Raw genomic sequence first — 22,789 nt, forward strand, 5'->3', positions numbered from 1 at the left:
TTCTAAAGTCTCCTCCAACTCTATGCTCTATAAAATGAGAAGAGGTGTGTATCTGATGTTCAAAACTTGGCTGGGCTACTTAGTATTCAAGTTACTTAGGGCAATTAACTTCTCTCTGGGCCTCAGTTTCCCAATAAAAAACGAGAGGATTGAAGGTCAAAGATCTTTTCCAGTTCTAAATCCAGTTCAATGAAAATGGAGTTAGAATTTCTCTCAATGATTTTATATGAAAATGCAATAGACAGGCACAAAAATAGTTCCTGAATTTCCCTTGCACTCTTTCCTCTTATAGCCTAGGGAGATCCACACCAGAATTTCTCCAGCTTTTTATAATTTCCCCAGCAGTGCATCACAAGCTTAAGTCTCATTTGGGAATGCTCTCACCTTGTGTTTTGGATGGTGGACACATCTTTGTTGAGAGAGGAGAGTCTTTCTCTCAAAATCCACAGGATTATCAAGTAAAAGACCAAGTTAAACTGTAAAACAAACAAACTACAAAATATTAACACTGAGGGTTACTATTTTCAGTTTTTGCTGTTTGATGAAAATAGAGTGCTTCACAGTAACAGCAACATTGTGTGATGACCGACTATGACAGACTTAACTCTTCTCAGTAATACAATGATCCAAGACAATTCCAAATGACTCATGATGGAAAATGCTCTCCACGTCTAGAGAGAGAACTGGAGTCTGAATGCAGATTAGATCATGCTACTTTACATTTTATTTTTGCTTCTTCTTTTTCATGGTTCTTCCCTTTTGTTCTTTCATAACATCACTAATGTGAAAATATGTTTAACGTGATTGTTCATGGACAACCTATATCAGATTGTTTAGTGTCTTGGGGAGGGGGCAGGGGAGAAAGGAGGGGAGGGAGGAAAATTTGGAACTCAAAATCTTATAAAAAGTGAAGTTGAAAACTTTCTTTGCATGTAATTGGAAAAAAGAAAATACTTTTTCAAAAAAAAAAAACAAAAAGAAATGGAGTACTTTGGAGACAAGTGACATAGAACTGGGGTGTGTTGGAACCAGTTCATCTTGGTTTCTTAAATTAAAATGCTAAATGTTCGGTGTGAGCAGTTACATGTTGGAAATCAGTAAAAGCTACAAATCAGGGCTTGATTTAATGTTTTGTTGATTGACTGCACTTTAAAAAGTGATTAATGTTAATAATGCAGTTTAACTTTTTGAATTACTTTTATTTGTTTTGTTAAAAATTTCCCAATTATATTGTAAAAAAAATTAACAATCATTTTTTAGAATTTTGAGTTTCCAATTCTGCCTCTCTCCTGACCCTTCCCTCTCCTTGAGAAATCAATTTGATTTTGATTATACATGTGAGGTCATGCAAAATATATATCCCTATTAGCCACATGTGCAGATTAAATTTAGAAGTTAGTTGTGATTTAGCTATTCTCCACAATAAAACAATTCAAGACAATTCCAAAAAACTCATGATGAAAAATGCTCTCTACCTCCAGAGCAAGAAGAGATGGAGTCTGAATGCAGTTCAAAACATACTACTTTTCACTTTATTTTTTTCATGTTTTTTCCCATTTTGGTTTGTTTCTTTTTTCACAACATGAATAATACGGAAATATGTTTTACATAGTTGCACATATATAACTCATGTAAAATTGCTTACTGCCTTAGGGAGGGGAAGATGAAAGAGGGAGGGAGAAAAATTGGAGTTCAAATTTTTTTTTAAAAAAATGAATGTTAATAATTGTCTTGAGGGCAGCTAGCTGGCATGGTGGATTGAGTACCAACCCTGGAGTCAAAAGGACTTGAGTTCAACTCTGACCTCAGATACTACCTGTGCAATTCACCAATTGACTTAAAAAAAAAAACCCAAAATTGTCTTTACATGTAATTGGGGAAAATGAATACTATTTTTTAAATGTGTTATGCATCCTATTTTTTAGAGAGCCAGTTATTAAATAGTTCCTAAAATACTCCGCCTGGGACAAAATCTCATCTCTGATGTTTACTATCTGTGTGATCTTGGACAAATTACCTATTCTCTCTGACAGTCATTTGCCAGTCAAAAAATGTATGCCTACCACAGAGTGGTGGTTCTAAGGATTAAACTTTGAGAAGGCCAGTGAATGCACTCTAAGCACTATGCAAGTGTCAGGGATTATCAATATTTCCATTTCCTTTTTCAGCAGGAGAAATTGTTAACATCCTCTATCTTCCTCCACTTTTTTTTCTTAAGTGAAAATAATATGTAGAGTTTACTTTCTAGACACCTCATGGAAGCTGACCAGAAGGAGCACAATTCCAATACAACAGAAAGTGACTATAACAAAGTAGGTACCCAGAAATGACAAATGTTACCAAATGACAAGAAAAGGAGTGCATTTGCCCAATATAAATCACCTCAAATCAAGTTAATAAGCATTGATGAATTGCCTATTGTGTAGCAAGCACTGTGCAATATGAAAAAAGGTAAAAACAATTCTTACCTAGAGAGCCCATTCTACTAAGGGAGACAACAGGCAAACAAACAAGAGGTCTAATAAGAGAAGCTGTGGATGCTGCTGGAGGGATAGCACTAACTAACATTGAGGAGGATCAGGAAAGGCTTCTATATAGACAAGGGAAAGGCGTTCAGACCAATTGAAGAGGAAATGGGGTCATGTTGTGATGGGAAGAACTTTGGATTTGGAGTCTTAAGGTTTTCATCCTGCTTCTACTACTTTCTTGACCCTGTTCAAGTCATTTAACTTCTCTGGTCCTCAGTTTTCTCATCTATCAATTAAGGGCAAAAGGAGGAAGACTGTCCTTGTTGTTTAATCATGTCTGACCCCATTAGGGTTTTCTATTTTTTTGTTTGTTTTTATTTTTTGTTGTTGTGTTGTTTTTAATTTTTTTGGTTTGGTTGGGGGTGGTTCTTGATAAAGGTACTAGAGTGATTTTGCCATTTCCTTCTCTTGCTCATTTTACAGATGAGGAAACGGAGGCAAACTGGGTGAAGTGATTTGCCCAGGGTTACACTGCTAGTAACTGTCTGAGACTGGATTTGAACTCAGGAAAATGAGTCTTCCTGATTCTACTGCAACACCTAGCTACCCAACTAGGACGTAGGACTAGATGATCTCTAAGGTGCCTTTCAGGTCCACAACTATGATCCTGTGAAGGTCTCCTTCAGTGTTTTATTGTGGAACGAAGATAACTGATTCTCAAAGGAGGCATCAATGGAATACAAGTGTTGGTAGATGCTACAAGTCCAGTACTGAATCACTACCCTTGTTGTCTCTTCAAGACCAACTTGAGTAATTTTGGAAAAACTCATCACCAAAGTGAGGAGATACTGGGTGATGACATATCTGGGGCATAGCAAATCATGGAAACTCCCTACTTTGTAGTCAACATCAAGAAGAGAGAGCCCCCACCCAGATGGAATTATGGATGTAGGCAGTAGGCACAGCCTCCTCCATAGATGCCTATCTGGACTTGTTGGATCTTGTCATAGAGTCCACAGAAAGAATGTCACAGGAAAAACCTCAGGGTATATATTCCAAGCCTCTTTCTCAAAGCAAGTGGATTGTTTATGTTTCTGTATGCACAAAGGTTAGTCAATGCTATGTTTTTTAAGGTGCTCATGATTTCAGAGGAGGTGGATGCTGTGGTCAGAATATCAGACTGGAATAGGTCAGAGGACATAGGTTTAGAGCTGGATACCACCTCACAGGGCATCTAGTCCAAGCTACTTAGAGGAGGAAACTGAAGTCAAGATTGGTAAAGCAGTTTATTTCTGCTAAGGTCATCCAACAGTGTCAAGCATCCTAGAATAATAGATCTAGAGCTGGAATGCTCAAAGGCCACCTAATCTAACTACCTTATTTCAAAACTGAGGAAATTGAGACCCAGGATGTTTGAGTGACTTGTCCATAGTCATGCATGTCAGAGGCAAGATCTGACAAGATCAAAACCCAGCTCTTCTGATTCCTGACCTGAGGTGCTTTCTGCTGTTTCACACTGCCTCTTGTCATGCTATCAAAACTTGTGGCAAGTTAAAGTGGTATGATTTTTGGACTGGTGACTAGTTTTTCTTCAATGACTAAGAAAAGGAATTCCATATACCCACCAAAATTATGGCAATCACTGGTCCTACAAAACTCCAGATAAACCCTCTTTGAAGGGTGAGCCAGCAGCTAGGAAAAGGAAGAAAAATAAATTACTTAGGAGCAGACATAGAAAATAAAAGGAAGGAAACCCTCCCTTTCTCAGGTGACTGAAAGACGGATCCAATTTTTGTTAATAGAGGCCCTGAGACTGTCTTTGCATTAACTTTTACATCTGTCCCTAGGTTAGTTTGCCCTATCCCCAAATACTGTTTCCCCTGTTCAGGCCTTTGAGCTACTCACCTACACCATTTCAATAGCTTCTTAACCAGTCTCCCTCCCTGGAGTCTTCCCCCTTTTTAATCCATCCTTCACAAAGATGCTCCTGCAACCATCCTGATATACTGTTCTTAGCAGTCTTAATCCTGTATTTAAAAAATCCCTAAATTGTTCCCCTTTTTCTACTGAAAAAAGTAGAATCTCTTAATTCTGATATCCAAAGTTTTCCAAGTATCTAGCTCCAACCTCCCTTTCCAGCCTTATCTCAAACTCCTTCTCCTCTCAAGTACTACACTCCAAATTGGGCTACTCTTCAATTTTCTCATCCTGTCCTTTCCAGTCTCTTTGTCTTTGAACACACTGTATCTCAGGTCCAGGATGGGATCTTCATTTCACCCCTTTCATTTAAAATTTCTTTTTAACACATAATTTGGGAGTTAAACTTATTCTAATCCTCTCCTTTCTGTTTAGAACAAGTATTTCCAGTGCCTCCTAGAAGTGACTGGAATAAAAGTTCAGTGAGGCATAGGGAAGCTAAGAAAGGCATATGGCTATCTACTCCCCAAAGTCTTCAATTGATGTTCTTTCTTTTGCCCTTGAAGAGAATTTCTTATGTAAGTTTCACCAATTTCAGGTATAAAAAGAAACTCCTATCCATATTCTATTTGTGATTTTTCTTCTAAGTGATAGAATTTGAACAGGTACTCACTCCATCAGCACTGTAGCTACAGACATGCAAGACAGAGCATAGCAAAAATAGGGATTGTTTCTGGAGAAGTTTGGAGGAGGGTAAGCGAATGACTCCAGACTTGGAGAACAAGGGGAATAGGAGAAATTGAGGAACGACCTTATTAGATTCAACACTGATGAGACTGGCCACACCAAGAACCATAGCTATGATGAGATCACTTAGTGCCAACTGTTTCCCCCTGATTTGTGTTGTCTCAGAATGGTGGTCAAGGAATTTTCATCAACTCTCAATGCTCAGAGGAGGGAAGGAATAAAGGACTTAGATTCCTGCTAGAGTAAATCCTTACCTTTGCTGTTCAAAAGGGCTTTCTACCCTGTTTGATAAGCTAGCCTCAGTAATTCCCGGGCTGTATTTCAATAAATCACATGGCATTTAAATACATACATACACACACACACACATACAAACACATGCATGCGTGTGCAAGTCATGAACTCCTTTAAGAGAGCTTGGTCATAAATGAGAAGAGTTTCCAAGTGGGGGAAAGAAGGCTTGGAACAGAAGTGAAAGGTTTTTTTATTTGGGGCAATTTAGAATATATTCTAGGTCGTAATCCTAGATCTATATAAAACCTGGGGCCTGCTGCAGCTGCCTGGAGTTGGAGAACTCAGGCCAATATAAGGGAACAGTAGACAACTAGTGAATAATCAGAGCACCATCTTGTAAGCAGTGATGGAACTGGGAAAAACAGCACACCAGTAGTCACTGGGTGAGTGACCTCTAAGTTAAGGTCAAGTGTTGGCCACAATATACATTACATACCCTTCTGGCTAATTAATTAATTTTGTAGTAGTCTACTGCTCTCTGTAGAATGCAGAAAGCAAATGAATAAAGGGTACGAAAGAAAATAACTCTGTTAGCACCTCCAATTAGATGCTTAGCCCACCCAGTGTCACCTATTTATCACATTCTGCTTAAAATGCTTACTTCTGAATATCTCTTATTTCTCCTCCCTGACTCCGTTAAACTCCATTAAGATACCTGAGAGCAAGAAATGTCATTCTTATTTTTACATCTCCAGTGCCCAACACAGTGCTTTGGGTGTGGTAGATGTTGAGCAAAATTTTAATTTCCTTCCTCAGCTTTTGACTTGAACTACCAATGCTTATATGAATAGTGGAGGCCATGGGCAGATAACATGTTGCCACAATGCTTAGGGCCAAGAAAGGCTGTTCTTGGAAAGAATTCTCTGAAATACACCTAGGAAAAGCCCCTGGTACACGTGGGTTCCCTAGAATGGCAATATAACCTAGCATAGACCTTGATAGCAGAAAGCAAACATTTTAAAAGGATAGGGAATCTTGCAAGTAATTAAAATCCTGGCTCATGGGAGAGGAGTCTTCAATTGTAAAAATAAATTGGGAAACATGAAAAATGAATGAATTTTAGAACACAAATTGGGGAAATTTCCATTGGGGAAATGCTATGACCTACTTACTGCCTAACCGTCCCATAGCCATTGGGGTCCATCCCTGCAGACACAGCCACGATCACAGCTGGGATGCCATAGCCAAAAGGGTACATGAATTTCTTCTTGAACCGGCCTGCACTGGTGTAATTCGCAACCCTGAGGTTCCTGACAGTGAGAAAAAGGTGCAGCCCTTCCAGGAACATCCAGGTGAAGGCAGCCAGGTACAGGAAATGTAACCCCCCAGCAATGAGGGAGCACAGGACCTACGGAGGAGGGGAAATAGAAACCATGGAGATGTTTGGTGGGTGCATGGAGGGTAACCTCCACATGGGCTCACAAGGGCTGCCACAGGACAAGACAACGGTAGAATGACATTCAATCCTTTTGGTCTTTTGGAGTATTCTACAAAGAACCATGAAGTTCTAGACTAAAAAGAGGTCATGTGAGATTGCCCTAAAATGCGTTCCTGCCCTAAACCATCCAAGAGCACGATAAATAGATTTCCTTTCTGAAAACAAACAGAAGAGGGAATTCCATACCTCCATTGTCTTCCATCCTGTGCTTATTAATTATAATGAATGAACTCTTTCTTCAGCAGAAAAAGTCAGTGAACCTTATTTTATGCAGTTGATTTCCTCTGCAAAAGTTTCATTTAACTTCTACCTTATCTGTTGTTTGGTCTATGCCAATGAGGAAGAGAAGGTCAGCCAGGAAGAGGCAGAGAGAGAGCTGCAGGTGGAGGAAGGTGCTGGTGCCCCTGATGGCTCGGCACAGGAGGAAGGTGAGAGTAGCCAGAAAGAGACACAGCAGGGATAGGCTCAGCCCCACATAAGTGATCACAGTCAGCACACCGTCCTCCACCTATGGCCCAAAAAGGAGAAATTCAAGTCAGTGTTCTAGCTATCAGACTGATAGAACCTCAAAGAGCAGGAAAGACTTGTCCTCAACATCTGAAGGTCTGGGTTTGAATCCTGCCACTTCTCCTTTGGAGTGCTCTGACCTTAAATAAGTCACTTTACCTCCAGGGTCTCCATGCCTTAATCTATAAGGAGGAGGGAATAAGCATTTTTAAGTACCTACTACTATCAGGCCAAACACTACCTAAGCACTTTTTATTTGCTCCTCATAACAATCCTGGAATATAGGTGCTACGATCCCTGTTTTACAGATGAGGAAACAGATTGAGAGGTGAAGTAGGAATAATGATGATGATGATAGTAATAATAATAGCAAATATTTGTATTGTTCCTACTATGTGTCAGGCACTGTGCTAAGCGCTTTACAGCTATTATCTCATTTGATCCTTATAACAACTCTGGGAGGTAAGCGCTACTATTATTCTCACTTTACAGATGAAGAAACTGAAGCAAATGGAGGATAAGTGACTTGCTCAAGGTCACACACTGCTAGTAAGTGTCCAAATCAGGTTTTGAATTCAGGGTTTCCCTGACTCCAGGGCTCTATCCACGTTGGCATCAGCTGCTTCTGCCCCTATAAAACAAAGAAGCTAGACTTTACGACTCCCTTAGGCCTCTTTTGCATAATGACACCCTATGAATCTCCTATCTCATATGCTTCTTGCCTCCTAGAATCTCACCTAAATGTGGGGTGGGAATTTACTGTACTGAGTGATGTAATATAGGATGAGAATTTACATTAGAGAACTTGGCAGCAAGGGGTGTAATGAACTGAGTCCTAGACTTGGAGTCAGAAAGACCTGAGTTCAAATTCAACCTCAGACACTTATTACCTGTGTGACCCTGGGCAAATCACTTAACCTCTCTTTGCCTCAGCTTCTTCATCTAAAAAGTGGAGCTAATAATATCACTCGTCTCCCAGAGTCCTTGTAAGGATCACACTGTACAAATGTTAGCTAGTATTGTTATTTAGGGAAATTTCTGCAAATGTATTTTTCCCCAAGCCTTAAGCTTGGCAAGGGCTCCCAAAAGGCAATTTAATTCAACAAATATTTAATGAAAATATCTGCACAGTATATAGGGAAATGAGTAAAATTCAAACTCTATCTTGTGGAAACTTACATTCTAGCTGAATGAATAAATGAAACTTACACTCTAATATAGTCCTATGCTATAGGACTCAGTGTGGATACTGGAAAGTACAATGGACTGAAAGTCAGGATTCAAGATTTCAAGTCCCAGAGCCATAACTTCCTAGCAGCATGACCTTGGATTTTGGACAATTGGACAATAAACCAGATTCTGAACCAAATGGGCTCTAGGCACTTTCTCAAATTGAAGGTTTTGAAATAAATAGAAACAGTTAGAAATTAGAAATGGAAATAACTAGAAATGTACAAAACTTTCTGACAGGAGGTAAAATGGAATAAGTAAAGACTGGGAAAGGATGAGGGTGAGATGATGCTTCCTGGTAACGCTGAGACATGAATGTATTATGAGAACCAGAATACCGGGCTGGTGAGAGCCATCAAGACAGCAAAGGTGGACAGGTGGTTGCAGTTGCAGCTGGTATGAGTGTCATTGGTTTTCAGCAGGGAACAGCCTTCTGTGGACCAGCCGGCCCCCTCTTGGGTGCTTTTCCAGTAGACACAGAGGGTGACCTGCTGCCGTAGGCTGTAACTTTCCTGGGAAAAGAAGAACAGTTGCTTCTTTACTCAGGGTGAATTTCTTGAGTACCATTAACAAAGCATTGCTTCCCCCTCAGCACCACAGCAAATGAAGGGGACTTTGAAAAGATATTCAAATTAAATAAAGAATAAGAGCTTGTGAGCCAGGAAAGAAACCAAATTGAAAATATTCATTTTAAGTCCAGGACCAATCCCAGGCCATCACCAGTCATACTGAATTTTGTCCTGCCACTCTGGGTGAGAGAGTGAGACTGATGATGTGCCAACTCTGCTTCACTTAAATCCAATCCATGCACAAGTCAAGGTGTCATCTGTGATGTCAGTGGTCTTATTCAAAAACGAAGGAAAAGAGTGCTAAACTTGGTGTCAGAAGAAACTGATTTCAGATCTGGCCTCACTAAACTCTGATTGCCTCCCAATTAAAAAAAGAAAAAGGGCAAACAAAACAACCATAAACGAGAAAGAAAATTAACTTGGAAGAAGTCCAGTCCCATCTGTTGGTCACTCTGTAAGCCTGCCTCCACTAATAGAGCCCAGGGACAAACTTGTCAGTCCAATCCAGGGATCATGGACAGACGGGTAGAGGAAAATGGATATTATCATTTGGAATGAGGGTCAATTAATCAACTAACAAGCATTTATTAAGTACCTACTGCCATGTTTGAGACCCTAATGAGCACAATGAATAAAACAGTCTCTATTCAGTGCTTTGTGATCCAATCATCAACTGCCTCTCACTTCAGGTAGTGCCAATCTGTCCTCTGAGCCTCAGTTTTCCTCATGAGGGAAAGTGAGGAAGTTGGACAAGATGATTTACATTCACCCTCACAGGCCTTGAGAGTCATGGCTTTCACTCACCCGAAGATGTTGAAAGGTCAGAATAGCAGGGCTGGTGAGGTTGCTGTGTTGTCCCTGTCTCATGGTTCCACTCACTACCCTCGAGTTTAGGGAAATATTGTCCACCTTCTGCAAATGTCTTTCCTCAAAGAAAGATCCATTGATGATGTGCCCCAGGGTAGAATAAGAGAGAAAAGCCACAGCACCTTGACCTGAGAAGAACCAATCAGAGCAAGGACTTCAGTCCCCACTGGTATCCTTGGCTAGGAACCAACTATGGCTGGTGGGTATGGAGAAGGGATGGAGGAAGGACTCCAACAAGGCTGCGTCTGTGGGGAATGAGTTTCACTTAAACTTCATTAGTCTAGCTGTCTCTCTCCATTGTATTTTAGAATCTCAGTCCCTTTCCCCAGTGGCAGTTCTTAAAAACTCGTAAAAATAGGACCGAGTTGGGGTCAAAGGGAAGGAGAATGAGGTGTAGAGACCCTGAATTAAATCTCGTCTGGTAGGACATGTAGCCAGTCAAAACGGGATTGAGCTGTATTGGTTGGTTTTCTTTTTAAAGGGAGTTTGTACCAGCACACAGACCCAGAAAGCAACTGACAGTGATGAAAACCTTGTCATAGTGACCCGTCTGACTAAAATCTTGTATATTTTCAATTTGAGGTTAAAGCCAAATATGGAGAGGAGGGAAGAAAAACATATACTGACAAGTTCTGATGCTTGTTTGCTTCCCCTTTCCCTTGACTTTGTTACATGCTTTGTTTGCCTGTCTGTCTGTCTCTGTTTCTCTTTGGTTCTGCTCTCCTCTCCCTCTCTCTCTCTCTCTCTCTCTCTCTCTCTCTCTCTCTCTCTCTCTCTCTCTCTCTCTCTCTCTCTCTCTCTCTCTCTCTCTCACACACACACACACACACACACACACACACACATGCCACTACAAATTTCCTGTTGAATTCCTTCCTATTCTCTGAAGCCCACCTAAAAGCTATCTCATCCAACAAGTTTTCCCTAATCTATTCTGTTCTTAAATCCTCTTCCTTCCTAGGCCTCACAAAGTAGGTTGGCTCTCACTTTTGCTGTGTATTTACCCTGTGTATGTGTAAGGGGTGGAGGGAGAGAGAAAGAGTAGAAGGGCAAAGAGGGAGAGGGCAGAAGAGGGAGAGGGAGCAAGTCAACAAGTATGGGTTAAATGCATACTGTGTACCAGACACTATGGTAAACACTGGGGATGTAAAGAAAGGGAGAAACAAACAGGTCCCTGCCTTCAGAGAGCTCACAGTTCAATGTGGGAGGGGAGAGGTAACAGACAAATAACTTGTGCATGAAGGAATATGCAGTGTAAAATGGCAGGTAATTTCAGAGGGAAGGCCTTGGCTGAAAGGAGGAAGGGCTGGGCAGAGACAGACCCAGGAAGAGTTTCTTACAGAATGTGCCTTGAAGGAAACTACAGAAGACCGGAGGTGGAAATGAGGAGAGAGAGCATTCCAGCCAGGAGATTGAATGTCCTGTAAAAGGAGCAGGAAGTCACATTTATCTTCACATGGGTCTTTTGCCCTCACAGATTAGAGGGACCTGACTTTCTCCCCTTACCTACTGGAGGGTCCCTGAGAGCAGGAAGCAGGACTTCTCTGAGCTTTGTGTCTCCCTCAGGGCTGGTTCTAGGATCCTCCATGCAGGAGGCACTTAATGAAAGCTTGGTGAACCAGATTGGTGAGTGCCCAACACATCCTGCTCAAAGCTTGGTGGTGGTTTGACCGACAGTGGCACAGCTAAACCATTATCAGCCACAAGACAGCACTTTTTTTTCTGATCTTCCTAGATTCTTTTTTTTTAATCAATCAAACTGAAAACACAGGCAGAAAAGTTTTGGAAAGTGAAAATGGCTCATGCACATGCAGAGACACATACTCTCACAGACACTCACACTTACACACAGACACATTAACACAGACATACACAGACACACATTCATCCTCATGCACACACTCATACACACTCTCATTCACACAAACACAGATATTAATACACACAGAGATACAGACTCACACTAACACACACACCTACACTCTTACACACACACTAACACATACAGACACACATTCACATTCATATATCCACAGATGCACACTCATACACGCATTCATACACTCACAGAGACACTAACACACACAAAGAGATACAAACAAACACAGAGACACACACTAACACTCGTAGACACACAGACATGCATTCACACTCATATACACACAGACACCAACACACACTGATAACACACAGAAACATGCATATGTATGCAAAAAGAAACAGAAAGAAATGGGAGTAGGGATCAGTGGCAAGAAACAATAGGGTGGCAAATAGAAAACCTTCATTTTGCCCAACTGGGCTTTCATTCTGTTATTTCTTGGTACTCTGTGGAACACATACTTCAAAGCAAAAACTCTGCTCAAATGGTTATTCTCCTTCTCTAGGTTAGGAAAGGGCTGTTGTACATGTGAAAAGCCTGGAGGATAGGCAGCATTACATCATGTACAATAAGGTTATGTTCTTTATGAAATATTTCATGGAGGCCAATGTTCAAAGCCTGTAGCAAAACCTCTGGTGACAACAGGACCTGGTTCAGAAGGACAGAATCAAAAACAGGATGACCTGGGATTGCTAAGGAGAAAACCCCTCCTCTTTTCCCTTCCCCCACAACTACTACAGATGACAAGGAATAAAACAAATGTGTCAATGGCCAAGGTAGATTTTAGGGAACATATATCGCAACAGCCTCCAGAGAGTACCATGCCCAGTGATCAAGGAACAAGGCCAATCCCATTGTACTGCCAATGTTTGACTACAGTGAGGGCCCAAATCTGAGTGCATCGTCTCCACCCACCTTTGGGGTGTCCTCTGATGACTTCAGTGCAATCGATGTCCATGGCATCTTCCCCAGCCTTCAGTGTAAAGATCCTCTCAGAACAATTGTTGTCTGGAACAACTCGTGTGTCAATAACTGGGGACAACAACCCCCCCAAAAAAGTGAGTTTCTGTAGTAACTGTAAAATCTCTGAATCAAAAGGGACCTCAGAATTCACTGCATCTAATTCCTACCTAAATGATGAGTCCCTTCCACATCACTCCTGACAAAGGAGCCTCTGGTTTTTACTTAAAGACCTTGTGGGACTAGACCCATTTCCTCTTCATGAAGTCAATGGCTTTAGAAACCTCCTGAGTACTAGTTAGGGGAGGAACCAAGACCACTTAGGGTGCTGATGATGTTTCACATGGCCAGTGTGAACTATGATCCCTGTCTTCAATTCCTTTTTGATTTAGTTTGGTCTTTGAACACAACAAGACTAAGACCAGTTTGATGGCTTTGATCTGGGCAAGGTATGGTGATATATCGTGGATGCTCAAGCTGTGTTCTCACTTTCCCACACAAAGTACAGTACCAGGGGAACCATACTTTCACATCTTTTATCTGCACTGGAGCTTGAATTTGTGTTCATTCACTTAGATGCTTTTGGTTGCTATTCTAAGACCCACAACCAACATTTGCCACATCCTCCTTGGCACGTGGAGAACAGTTTCCTAGAGCCCCAGGTGAGTGCACAGGCAGCTTCAGAATCACATGGTCTGGGTATCGACTACTTAAGCTCTAGCACCAACCTATTAAATCCTAGAGCCAATCAGTCACTAAGTATTTGTGAAGGCCCTATTATGTGTGCCAGGCACTGGGCTAAGCCTGGAAAATAATAAGAAAGACAAAAAAACAGGCTTAGTTTTTCAGGAACTGAGTAGAATGGGAGAGATAACATACAAACAGCTGTGTAGAAATAAGATACAGACAAGAGAAATTCGAAATAATCACAGAAGGAAGGCACTAGTTTTAAGAGGTGATAGAAAAGGCTTCTTGTAGAACGGGAGATTTTAGACTGGGACTTAAAAGAAGCCAGGCAAGCCAGGAAGCACAGACGGGAACGGAAAGCATCGCAGGCCTGGGGGACAGCCAGAGACAATGCCAAGGGCTGAGAGACAGAATGTCTTGTTTGAGAAAAGACAGAAGGCTGGTGTCACTGCCCAGTAGAGCATGTGGGAGGAGTAAGGTGTAAGAAAACGAGAAAGGTTAGGGTGAGGAAGGAGGAGGGAGAGATAGATTATTCAGAGGCTTTTATAGTTTACGTATGTATATGTAAATTTATACACTATATCATATTATATTATATTATGCAATGCCATGCTGTATTGTATTGTATTATTTTGTTATGTTGTACTATTTTGTATCATTATGTTATTTTGTATTGTGTTACGTTATGTTGTATTATAGCATAGCCTAGTACAGTGTGTTTTGTTATGTGTTATATTATGCTATGTTGTTATATTACATTACATTACATTATACTACATTACATTACATTACATATTACATTATGTCATATCACATCATATTATATTACATTCATTTACATTTCTGTTTGATCCTGGAAGTGATAGTCACTAGAATTGATTAAATAGATAAGATCTGCACTTTCAGAAAATAGTCTAGGTATGAGGTGATGAAGCCCGAACTTGGGTCATGACAGTATCAGAGGAGAGCTGGGGCATATACAAGAGATGTTACAAAGGCAGAATTGGGTTACAGAGAGTGAAGATAACACCTAAGCTGTGAGTCTGGGTCACTGAGAGGATGAGGGTCTCCTCAACAGCAATAGGAAAGTGAGGGAGAGAGGAGGGTTTGGGAGAGGGAGCAAGGATAACAAGTTTGGGGTGTCTAACAGGCGGTTAGATATGTAAGAATGCTAGTTAGGAGAGAAGTTATGGTTGGAGTGAATCTATGGGAACTGAAGAGATACAAAGTGGAGAAAAGCAGACAATCCAGGATGGAGCCTTATGGGACACCCACCCTTAATGGGTGTGACCTGGATGACGATTCAGCAAAGGAGCCTGAGAAGGAGTAGTCAGACACATAGAAGGTGAACCAGGAGAAAGCAGTGTCACAAAAACCTGTAGAGAACCGAGCATCAAGAAGAAGAAGGAGATAAACACTGCCAAGGGTTGCAGAAAGTTAAGAAGGATAAAATCTGTGGGACAAGGCCATTAGATTTGTCCATTAAGAAAGAATTGGTAACTTTGAAAAGAACAATGTTAGCTGAATTATGAAGTCAAAAGCCAGACTACAGAACATTGAGAAAGGATGATAGGAAAGGAAGGGGAAGAATCTACTGTAGGCAGCTTTTTCAAGGTTAACCATGAAAGGGAGGAGAGATATGATGCTATAGCTAGACGAGATGAACAGATCAAGTGGTGATAGGGGAGGTTTGGGCATATTTATAATTAATAGGGAAGGAGCTGGTAAACATAGAGAGACTTAAGATTAGCAAGACAGTGTAAATGATAGATGTGGGGGGGCAGAGCAATCTATTGGAAAAGGTGGGATGGAATTGGGACCATGCATGCATATATAAGCTTGCCCTGAGGAGGAGAAGGGCCACTTCTTTCTTTGAGACCAGGGTGAAGAAGATAGAGGCAGAAAACATCTGAGATATGTGAAAGGAGGAGGGAAGAAGAGGGACATCTTGACAAAGCATCTGAATTTTTCAATGGAATGAGCTAAGTTTCTCATTTGAGAGGGTGTGTTGTGAGAGTTTGATGAGGGATGTAAAGGTCTGGAAGAGCCCTTGTGGTGAGTGGGATAGTAAATCCACTGGGGAGGTGTGAAATGATGGCCTTGCCAGAGTGAGGAGACAGTGAAGATTATGTCATCTAATTTTGCTGTGGATCCAGTTGTGGCTTCGTGATTTTTCTCCATCTTTCTTCAGTCACCTGTGAGATCTTTTCTATCTCTTGTTGAAAGGCTGTCACTTGCAGGTTTCCCAATAGACAAGCGAAAATACAACATTTAAAAGAAATTTGGCCAGCCCTATGATTTTTCGGAGAGACAAGATTATCAACAAAACCAAAGACATTAGCCTCTACACTCTGTCAGTTTAGAAACACCCAAGAGATAAAGAAACTTCCTGTTGCCTGTTATCTCCAAGTCAGCCTGCCAAAGTTGAGAGAAATTAACACCAAAAAGGTTGGTCACAAACCGGGTGATTGTTTAAATCATTTTTTGTTTTTGTTCAGTCATTTCAGTTGTGTCCAACTCTTCATCACTCCGTTTGAAGTTGGAGTGGTTTGCCGTTTCCTACTCCAACTCATTTTCCAGATGAGGAAACTGAGGCCAAAAAAGATTAAATGACTTGCCCAGGGTCACATAGCTAGTTTGAGATCAGATTTTTTGAATTCCAGAAGAGGAGTCTTCCTGACTCCAGGTCCAGCACTCTTTCCACCGCACCACTTAGCCGCCCCTTTTTAACCATGACAGGTCATGAAAACCATCTACTTGTGGAATGAAGTCTAAACTACATCTGTAGATTTGACTGTATAGTTGACTGGTTGACTGCCCTGATGACATCACAGATCCCCAGAACTATTGAAATAAACAAATCAACAAGCAAACAAATAAATGAGTAAATAAATGAATGGATGGATGGATGAGCGAATAAGTAAATAAATAAATAAATGCCATTGAAAGGGCTTGATGGTGGAGAGAGGTTTTACTTCTCTATAAAGGCCTCTTCTGATGCCTCTTCATTGTCTCAAAGTGAGCCTGGTCTCTAGAAGCTCATGCCCGCAAACTCAAGCTGAAAATGCTCTGAGGACTTTCAGGCAGCAGCCCCTGACTTTATGGTCCAAGGGTCAATCAACTGAAAAGCCTTTACTGGGTATTCACTATGTGTCAGGCACTGTTCTTACTACCAGGGATGCAAAGAAAGGCCCCTGCTCCCACAGGACTCTTGGAAGAAATGGCAAGCTCTGGTGAAGGAATCTGGGCAACTTTTCCTTACCTACGAACTTGTCTGGTACTTGTGCTCCATCGTTAGGCTTCAATGCATCTTCTAATACCTTTGCTTCCATATTTTGAAGCATATCGGTGACTAAGAGCGCAATGGCACTTTTATTTTGACTGGATTGTATATCATCAAAGATATCTGGAATATTTTCAGAAATCTGCGGCACCATTTGAGAAAAAAAAGAATAAAACAAAGAGTTACCGAAGAACTGCACTGAGGAAGCCTAAAATTATGATCACAGTAGTGGGATGAGAAAACTCTCTCTTTTCTCTCTGTCTCTATCTCTGCCTACATCTCTGTCTCTCTGTCTCTGTTTCTTTGTCTCTGTCTCTCTCTCTCTTCTTCTCTTTCCTCTCTTGACACTTTTCCTCTCTTTCTCCTCTCTTTTTCTCTTTCCCTCTCTCCTTCTCTCTCTTCCTCTCTCTGTCTCTGTCTCTCTACCTGAAATAAGTTTTTCCCTGGACACCTCATAGTGCCCATCTGCCCAGTATGCACCCTGTGGCTCTTTAGAAATATAAGTTGTGGTGTCCTGGTCAGTATTTCCTGCTGTGTCTTTCGTGGTGGGTGTTTAACAGATATCTGGGGGCTTTTTCTCAGGCCACAATTTCTCCACTCACCGAATTGCTGCCTCCAGGAGATGATGTGTCTTTTGCAAAAGGAAAAAGAGCAAGAAGGTTATCAGTTACTGAAGTTCAGCATTGGAAAGGACTGGAAATCTGCTAGTACAACCCACAACTAGAAGAGGAATCTCCTTTCCAACAGTCGCAACCAGTGACCATTAAGTGACCACTACCTAAAGCCCTCCAGAGAGATAACACCAATTGCTGCGAGGTTTTTCATTATATTTACCTAAGTTTTCCTCTTTGCAACTTCAACTGCATTATGCCTTGTTCTGCTTCTCTCCCCTGAGTCAGTCCTTCAAATACTTAGGATTATAGATGTAGAAGTGGAGAAGACCTTTGAGGTCATTGTCTCCAATCATTTCATTTTTAATCTAAATAAAGGAGAAGCCAGAGAGCTTGCGGCTTCTCCAGTATCACACAGCTAGGAACTAACATATGATTCAAATTCAAGTCTTCTAGTACAATGTACATTATCCCGTAGAGGATAGTTGCATAGAGCTTTCATCACACTGCCCATGAGTCCTCTCTTCTACACCAAATACTCCCAGTTTCTTCAATCTACCCTCATATGGCATACTATTGAAGCCTTCCTTCATAATGGTTGCACACTTCTATATACTTTTAGGGTGAGATATTCCCTACTGCCCTCCTATCAAGCTTGTTTCATTTCTTTTGTTGTTGTTTTTATATTTTTAATTAACTTGTTTTCAGTTTTCTACAATCACTTCCTTATATCTTAGATTTTTCCCTCTCCCTCCCCCACCTTCTTCTCTCTGTCCCCGCTCACACCCTGAGACAGTATGCAGTCTTATATAGGTTCTACACATGCATTCTTATTAAAAATATTTTCACCTTAGTTGTATTGCATAGAAGAATTAAAATGAATGGGAAAAATCATGAAAACAAAACAAAATAAAACAAAACATAACACAAGAGAAAATGGTCTATTTCATTCTGTGATCCAATTCCATAGTTCTTTCTCTGGATGTGGAAGGCATTTTGCCTCAAGAGTCCATTGGGAATTTTTTAAGTCCTAGCATTACTGTGAAGGGCTAAGTCTCCCAGAAAAACTTTTCGCACTGTGTACAAAGCTCTCCTGATTCTGCTCCTTTCGTTCAGCATCAGTTCATATAAGTACTCCCAGGCCTCTCTGAAGTCTTCCTGCTCATCATCTCCCACAGCACAACAGTACTCCACTACATTCACACACCACAATTTTAGCCATTCCTCAATTGATGGGCATCCCCTTGAATTCCAGCTCTTGACCTCCACAAAGAAAGCTGCTACAGATATTATTGTACATGTGAGATCCTTTCCCATCTTTATGATTTCTTTGGGATACATTCCAGAAATAATATTGCTGGGCCAAAGGGCAAGCACATCCCTTGGGCATAGCTTCAAACTGCTCTCCAGAATGACCAGATCAGCTCACAACTCCACTAACAATGAACTAGTGTTCCAACTCACATCTTCTCCAACATTTATCATCTTCCTGTTTTGTCATATTAGTCAAGGTGTGATGTTGTACCTCAGAGTTGTTTTGATTTTCATCTCTCTAATCAATAGTGTTTTAGAGAATTTTTTCACATGACTATAGAGAGTTTTAATTTCTTCCTCTGAAAACTACCTGTTCATATCCTTTGACCATTTATCAATTGGGGAATGATTTGTATTCTTGTACATTTGACTCAGTTCTCTATATATTTTAGAAATGAGACCTTTATCACAAACACTAGTTGCAAAAATTCTTTCCCAGTTTTCTGCTCCCCTCCTAATCTTGGTTGCATTGGATTTGTTTGAACAAAAACTTTTCAATTTAATATAATCAAATTATCCATTTTGCACTTCATACTGTTCTCTATCTCTTGTTTAATCAAAAATTTCCCCATTCTCCACAAATCTGACAAATGCACTATGCCTTGCTCCTCTAATTTGTTTATAGTATAAGTCTTTATACCTAAATCATATGTCCATTTGGACTTTACTCTTGTGTACAGTGTCAGACATTGGTCTATGCCCAGTTTCCACCACACTGTTATCGAGTTTTCCCAGCAGTTTGTGTCAAACAGTGAGTTCTTATCCCAGAAGCTGGGGTCCTTGGGTTTATCAAACAGTAGATTGCTATATTCATTGACTACTATATCTTGAGTACCTAACCAATTCCACTGGTCTAACCCTCTATTTCTTAGCCAATACCTAGTGGTTTTGATGATTACTGCTTTATAATGCAATTTGAGATTTGGTAGGGCTAAGCCATCTTCCCTAGCATTTCTTTTCATCAGTTCCCTTGATGTTCTGGAACTTTTGTTATTCCAGATTAATTTTGATATTATTTCTTCTAGGTCTAGAAAATAATCATCTGATAGTTTGATTGGTATGGCACTGAATAAGTAAATTAATTTAGGTATAATTGTCATTTTTATTATACTGACTCGGCCTGCCCATGAGCAACTGATGTTTTTTTCACTTACTTAAATCTTACTTTATTTCTGTGAAAAGTGTTTTATAATTGTGTCCATATAGTCCCTGGGTTTGCTGTGACAGATAGACTCCTAGGTATTTTATAGTGTCTACCATAGGTGTAAATGGGATTTCTCTATCTCTTACAGTTGGGCTTTATTAGTAATATACAGAAATGCAGAGGACTTATGTGAGTTTATTTTGTAACCTGCAACTTTGCCTAAGTTGTTTACTATTTCAAGGAGTTTTTTACTTGATTCCATGGGATTCTCTAAGTATGTCATCATATCATCTGCAAAGAGTGTAAACGTAGTTTCTTCTTTGCCTGTTCTTATTCTTTCCATTTCTTTTCCTTCTCTTATTGCTAAAGCTAACATTTCCAGTACATCGAAAAGCAGTGGTGATAATGGACATCCTTGTTTCACCCCTGATCTTATTGGAAGTGCAAATAACTTATCCCCATTACATATGATGCTTGCTGATGGTTTTAGGTAGATAGTGCTTATTATTTTATGCAGAACTCCATTTATTCCTATGATCTCCAGTGTTTTCAATAGGAATGGGTATTGGATTTTGTCAAAGGCCTTTTCTGTATCTATTGAGATAATCAAATGGTTTCTGTTAGTTTTGTTGTTCATATGATCAATAATGCTGATGGGTTTCCTAATATTGAATCAGTCCTGCATTCCCCATATAAATCCTACTTGATCATAATGTATTATTCTCTTAATAAGTTGCTGTATTCTTTTTGTTAGTATCTTATTTAAAATTTTTGTATCTATCTTCATTAGAGAAATTGGTCTGTAATTTTCTTTCTCTGTTTTGTCTCTTCCTGGTTTAAGTATCAGAACCATATTTGTAACATAAAGAGAATTTGGTAGGACTCCTTCTTTGGCAATTTTCCCAAGTAGTCTATATAGTATTGGAACTAACTCTTCTTTAAATGTTTGATACAATTCCCTTGTAAATCCATCTGGCCCTGGAGATATTTTCCTGGATAGTTCAATGATGGCTTGTTCAATTTCTTTTTCTGAAATGAGGTTATTTAAGTATTCTATTTCCTCTACTGTTAATCTGGACAATTTATATTTTTTAAAATATTCATCCATCTCATTTAGATAGGCAAATTGATGAGCATGCACTTGGGCAAAGTAATTTCTAATTATTGTTTTAATTTCTTACTCATTGGAGGTGAGTTCACCCTTTTCATTTTTGATATTGGTAATCTGGTTTTCTTTTGTCTTTTTTCAATCAAATTGAGCAAAGCTTTATCAATTTCATTGGTTTTTTCATAAAACCAACTCTTAGTTTTACTTATTATTTCAATAGCTTTCTTAATTTCAATTTTACTAATGTCTCCTTTGTTTTTCAGTATTTCTAATTTGTTATTTACTTGGGGACTTTCAGTTTGTTCTTTTTTAGCTTTTTCAACTACATGCCCAATTCATTGATCTCCTCTTTTTCTATTTTATTCATGTAGGCATTCAATGATATAAAACTTCCCCTAAGAACTGCTTTTGCAGTATCCCATAAATTTTGGTAGTTTGTCTCATTATTATCATTCTCTTGAGTGAAGTTGTTGATTGTTTTCTATGATTTGTTGTTTCACCCTCTCACTCTTTAGGATTAGATTATTTAGTTTCCAATTAATTTTTGGTCTATTTTCCGTGGCCTTTTTAAATATAATATAATTTTTTATTGGATTACGATCGGAGAAGAATGCATTGACTATCTCTGTGATTGTGAGGTTTTTATGCTCTAGTATGTGGTCACTTTTTGAATATGTGCCATGTACCACAGGAAAAAAAGATGTATTCCTTTCTATCCCTATTCAATTTTCTCCAGAGATCTATCATATCTACCTTATCCAGAGTTTTATTCACCTACTCAACTTTTTTCTTGGTTATTTTGAGGTTAAATTTATGAAGTTCAGAGAGGGGGGAGGTTGAGCTCCCCCACTAATATAGTTTTGCTGTCTATTTCTTCCTGTAACTCCCTTAACTTCTCTAAGAATTTGAATGTTATGCCACTTGGAGCATATATGTTTAGTAATGATATTGCTTAGGTGTCTAAGCAGGATATATTTTTCTTTTTAGTGCCTTTTAGCAGGACGTATTTTCCTTCCTTGTCTCTTTTGATTAGATCTATTTCTGCTTTTCCTTAGTCTGAGATTAGGATTGCTACCCCTGCTTTTTTTACATCCATTGAAGCACAACATATTCTACTCCAACCTTTTACATTTACCCTGTATGTATCTCCCCATTTCAAATGTGTTTCTTGTAAACAACATACTGTTGGATTACGTTTTTTAATCTATTCTGCAATCTGTCTTCATTTTATGGGAGAATTCATCCCATTCACATTCACAGTTATGATTACTGTATCTTTCCCTCCATCCTTTTTCCTCTCATTTATGCTTTTAGTTATCACTTCTCCCTTCCACTCCACAACAGAGTTTTAATTTTTGACCACCTTCCCTCCCTTCTTTCAGCCTCCCTCACTTTTACTCCCCTTTTCCCTTACTACTTCTTCCCTCCCTTTTAGCCTCCCCTCCCTTTTCTTTTCCCCTTCCCCTCCTACTGCCTCTAGAGCTAGTTGTATTTCTATCCTTAAATGAGTTTGCTGTTCCTTCCTTGAACCAAACCAGATGAGAGCAAATCTTAAACAATGCTTATCTCCCTCCTCTCTTTCCCTGTACTGTAATGTGTTTTTGTGCCTCTTCCTTTGATGTAATTTAACTTTTTCTGCCTCCTCCTTTTCATATTTCCCGTTACAATCCGTTCACACCCTTAAATCACATTTTTACCATCACATCATTTAATTTATATCCATTCCCTCTATCTATGTATATCCATTTTATATGTCATAATAAATA

At 39.7% G+C, this 22,789-nt stretch overlaps 1 protein-coding gene across 1 annotated transcript in view; it reads right to left on the reverse strand.

The window, feature by feature from the left end:
• The window catches only part of LOC140502248 (adhesion G protein-coupled receptor E3-like), a 54,973-nt gene that overhangs the window by 8,208 nt on the left and 23,976 nt on the right, over positions 1–22,789 (reverse strand). The window contains exons 5-13 of the mRNA XM_072606539.1: positions 17,449–17,477; positions 16,826–16,988; positions 12,832–12,948; positions 9,975–10,165; positions 8,940–9,113; positions 7,175–7,372; positions 6,539–6,774; positions 4,094–4,160; positions 385–476 (exon numbers count right to left, since the gene is read on the reverse strand). Coding sequence (XP_072462640.1) covers positions 385–476; positions 4,094–4,160; positions 6,539–6,774; positions 7,175–7,372; positions 8,940–9,113; positions 9,975–10,165; positions 12,832–12,948; positions 16,826–16,988; positions 17,449–17,477 — 1,267 coding nt within the window. The remainder of the gene's footprint in view (positions 1–384; positions 477–4,093; positions 4,161–6,538; positions 6,775–7,174; positions 7,373–8,939; positions 9,114–9,974; positions 10,166–12,831; positions 12,949–16,825; positions 16,989–17,448; positions 17,478–22,789) is intronic.

Source organism: Notamacropus eugenii, chromosome 4, assembly GCF_028372415.1.
Source record: "Notamacropus eugenii isolate mMacEug1 chromosome 4, mMacEug1.pri_v2, whole genome shotgun sequence".
In the NCBI taxonomy this organism is placed as follows: domain Eukaryota; kingdom Metazoa; phylum Chordata; class Mammalia; order Diprotodontia; family Macropodidae; genus Notamacropus; species Notamacropus eugenii.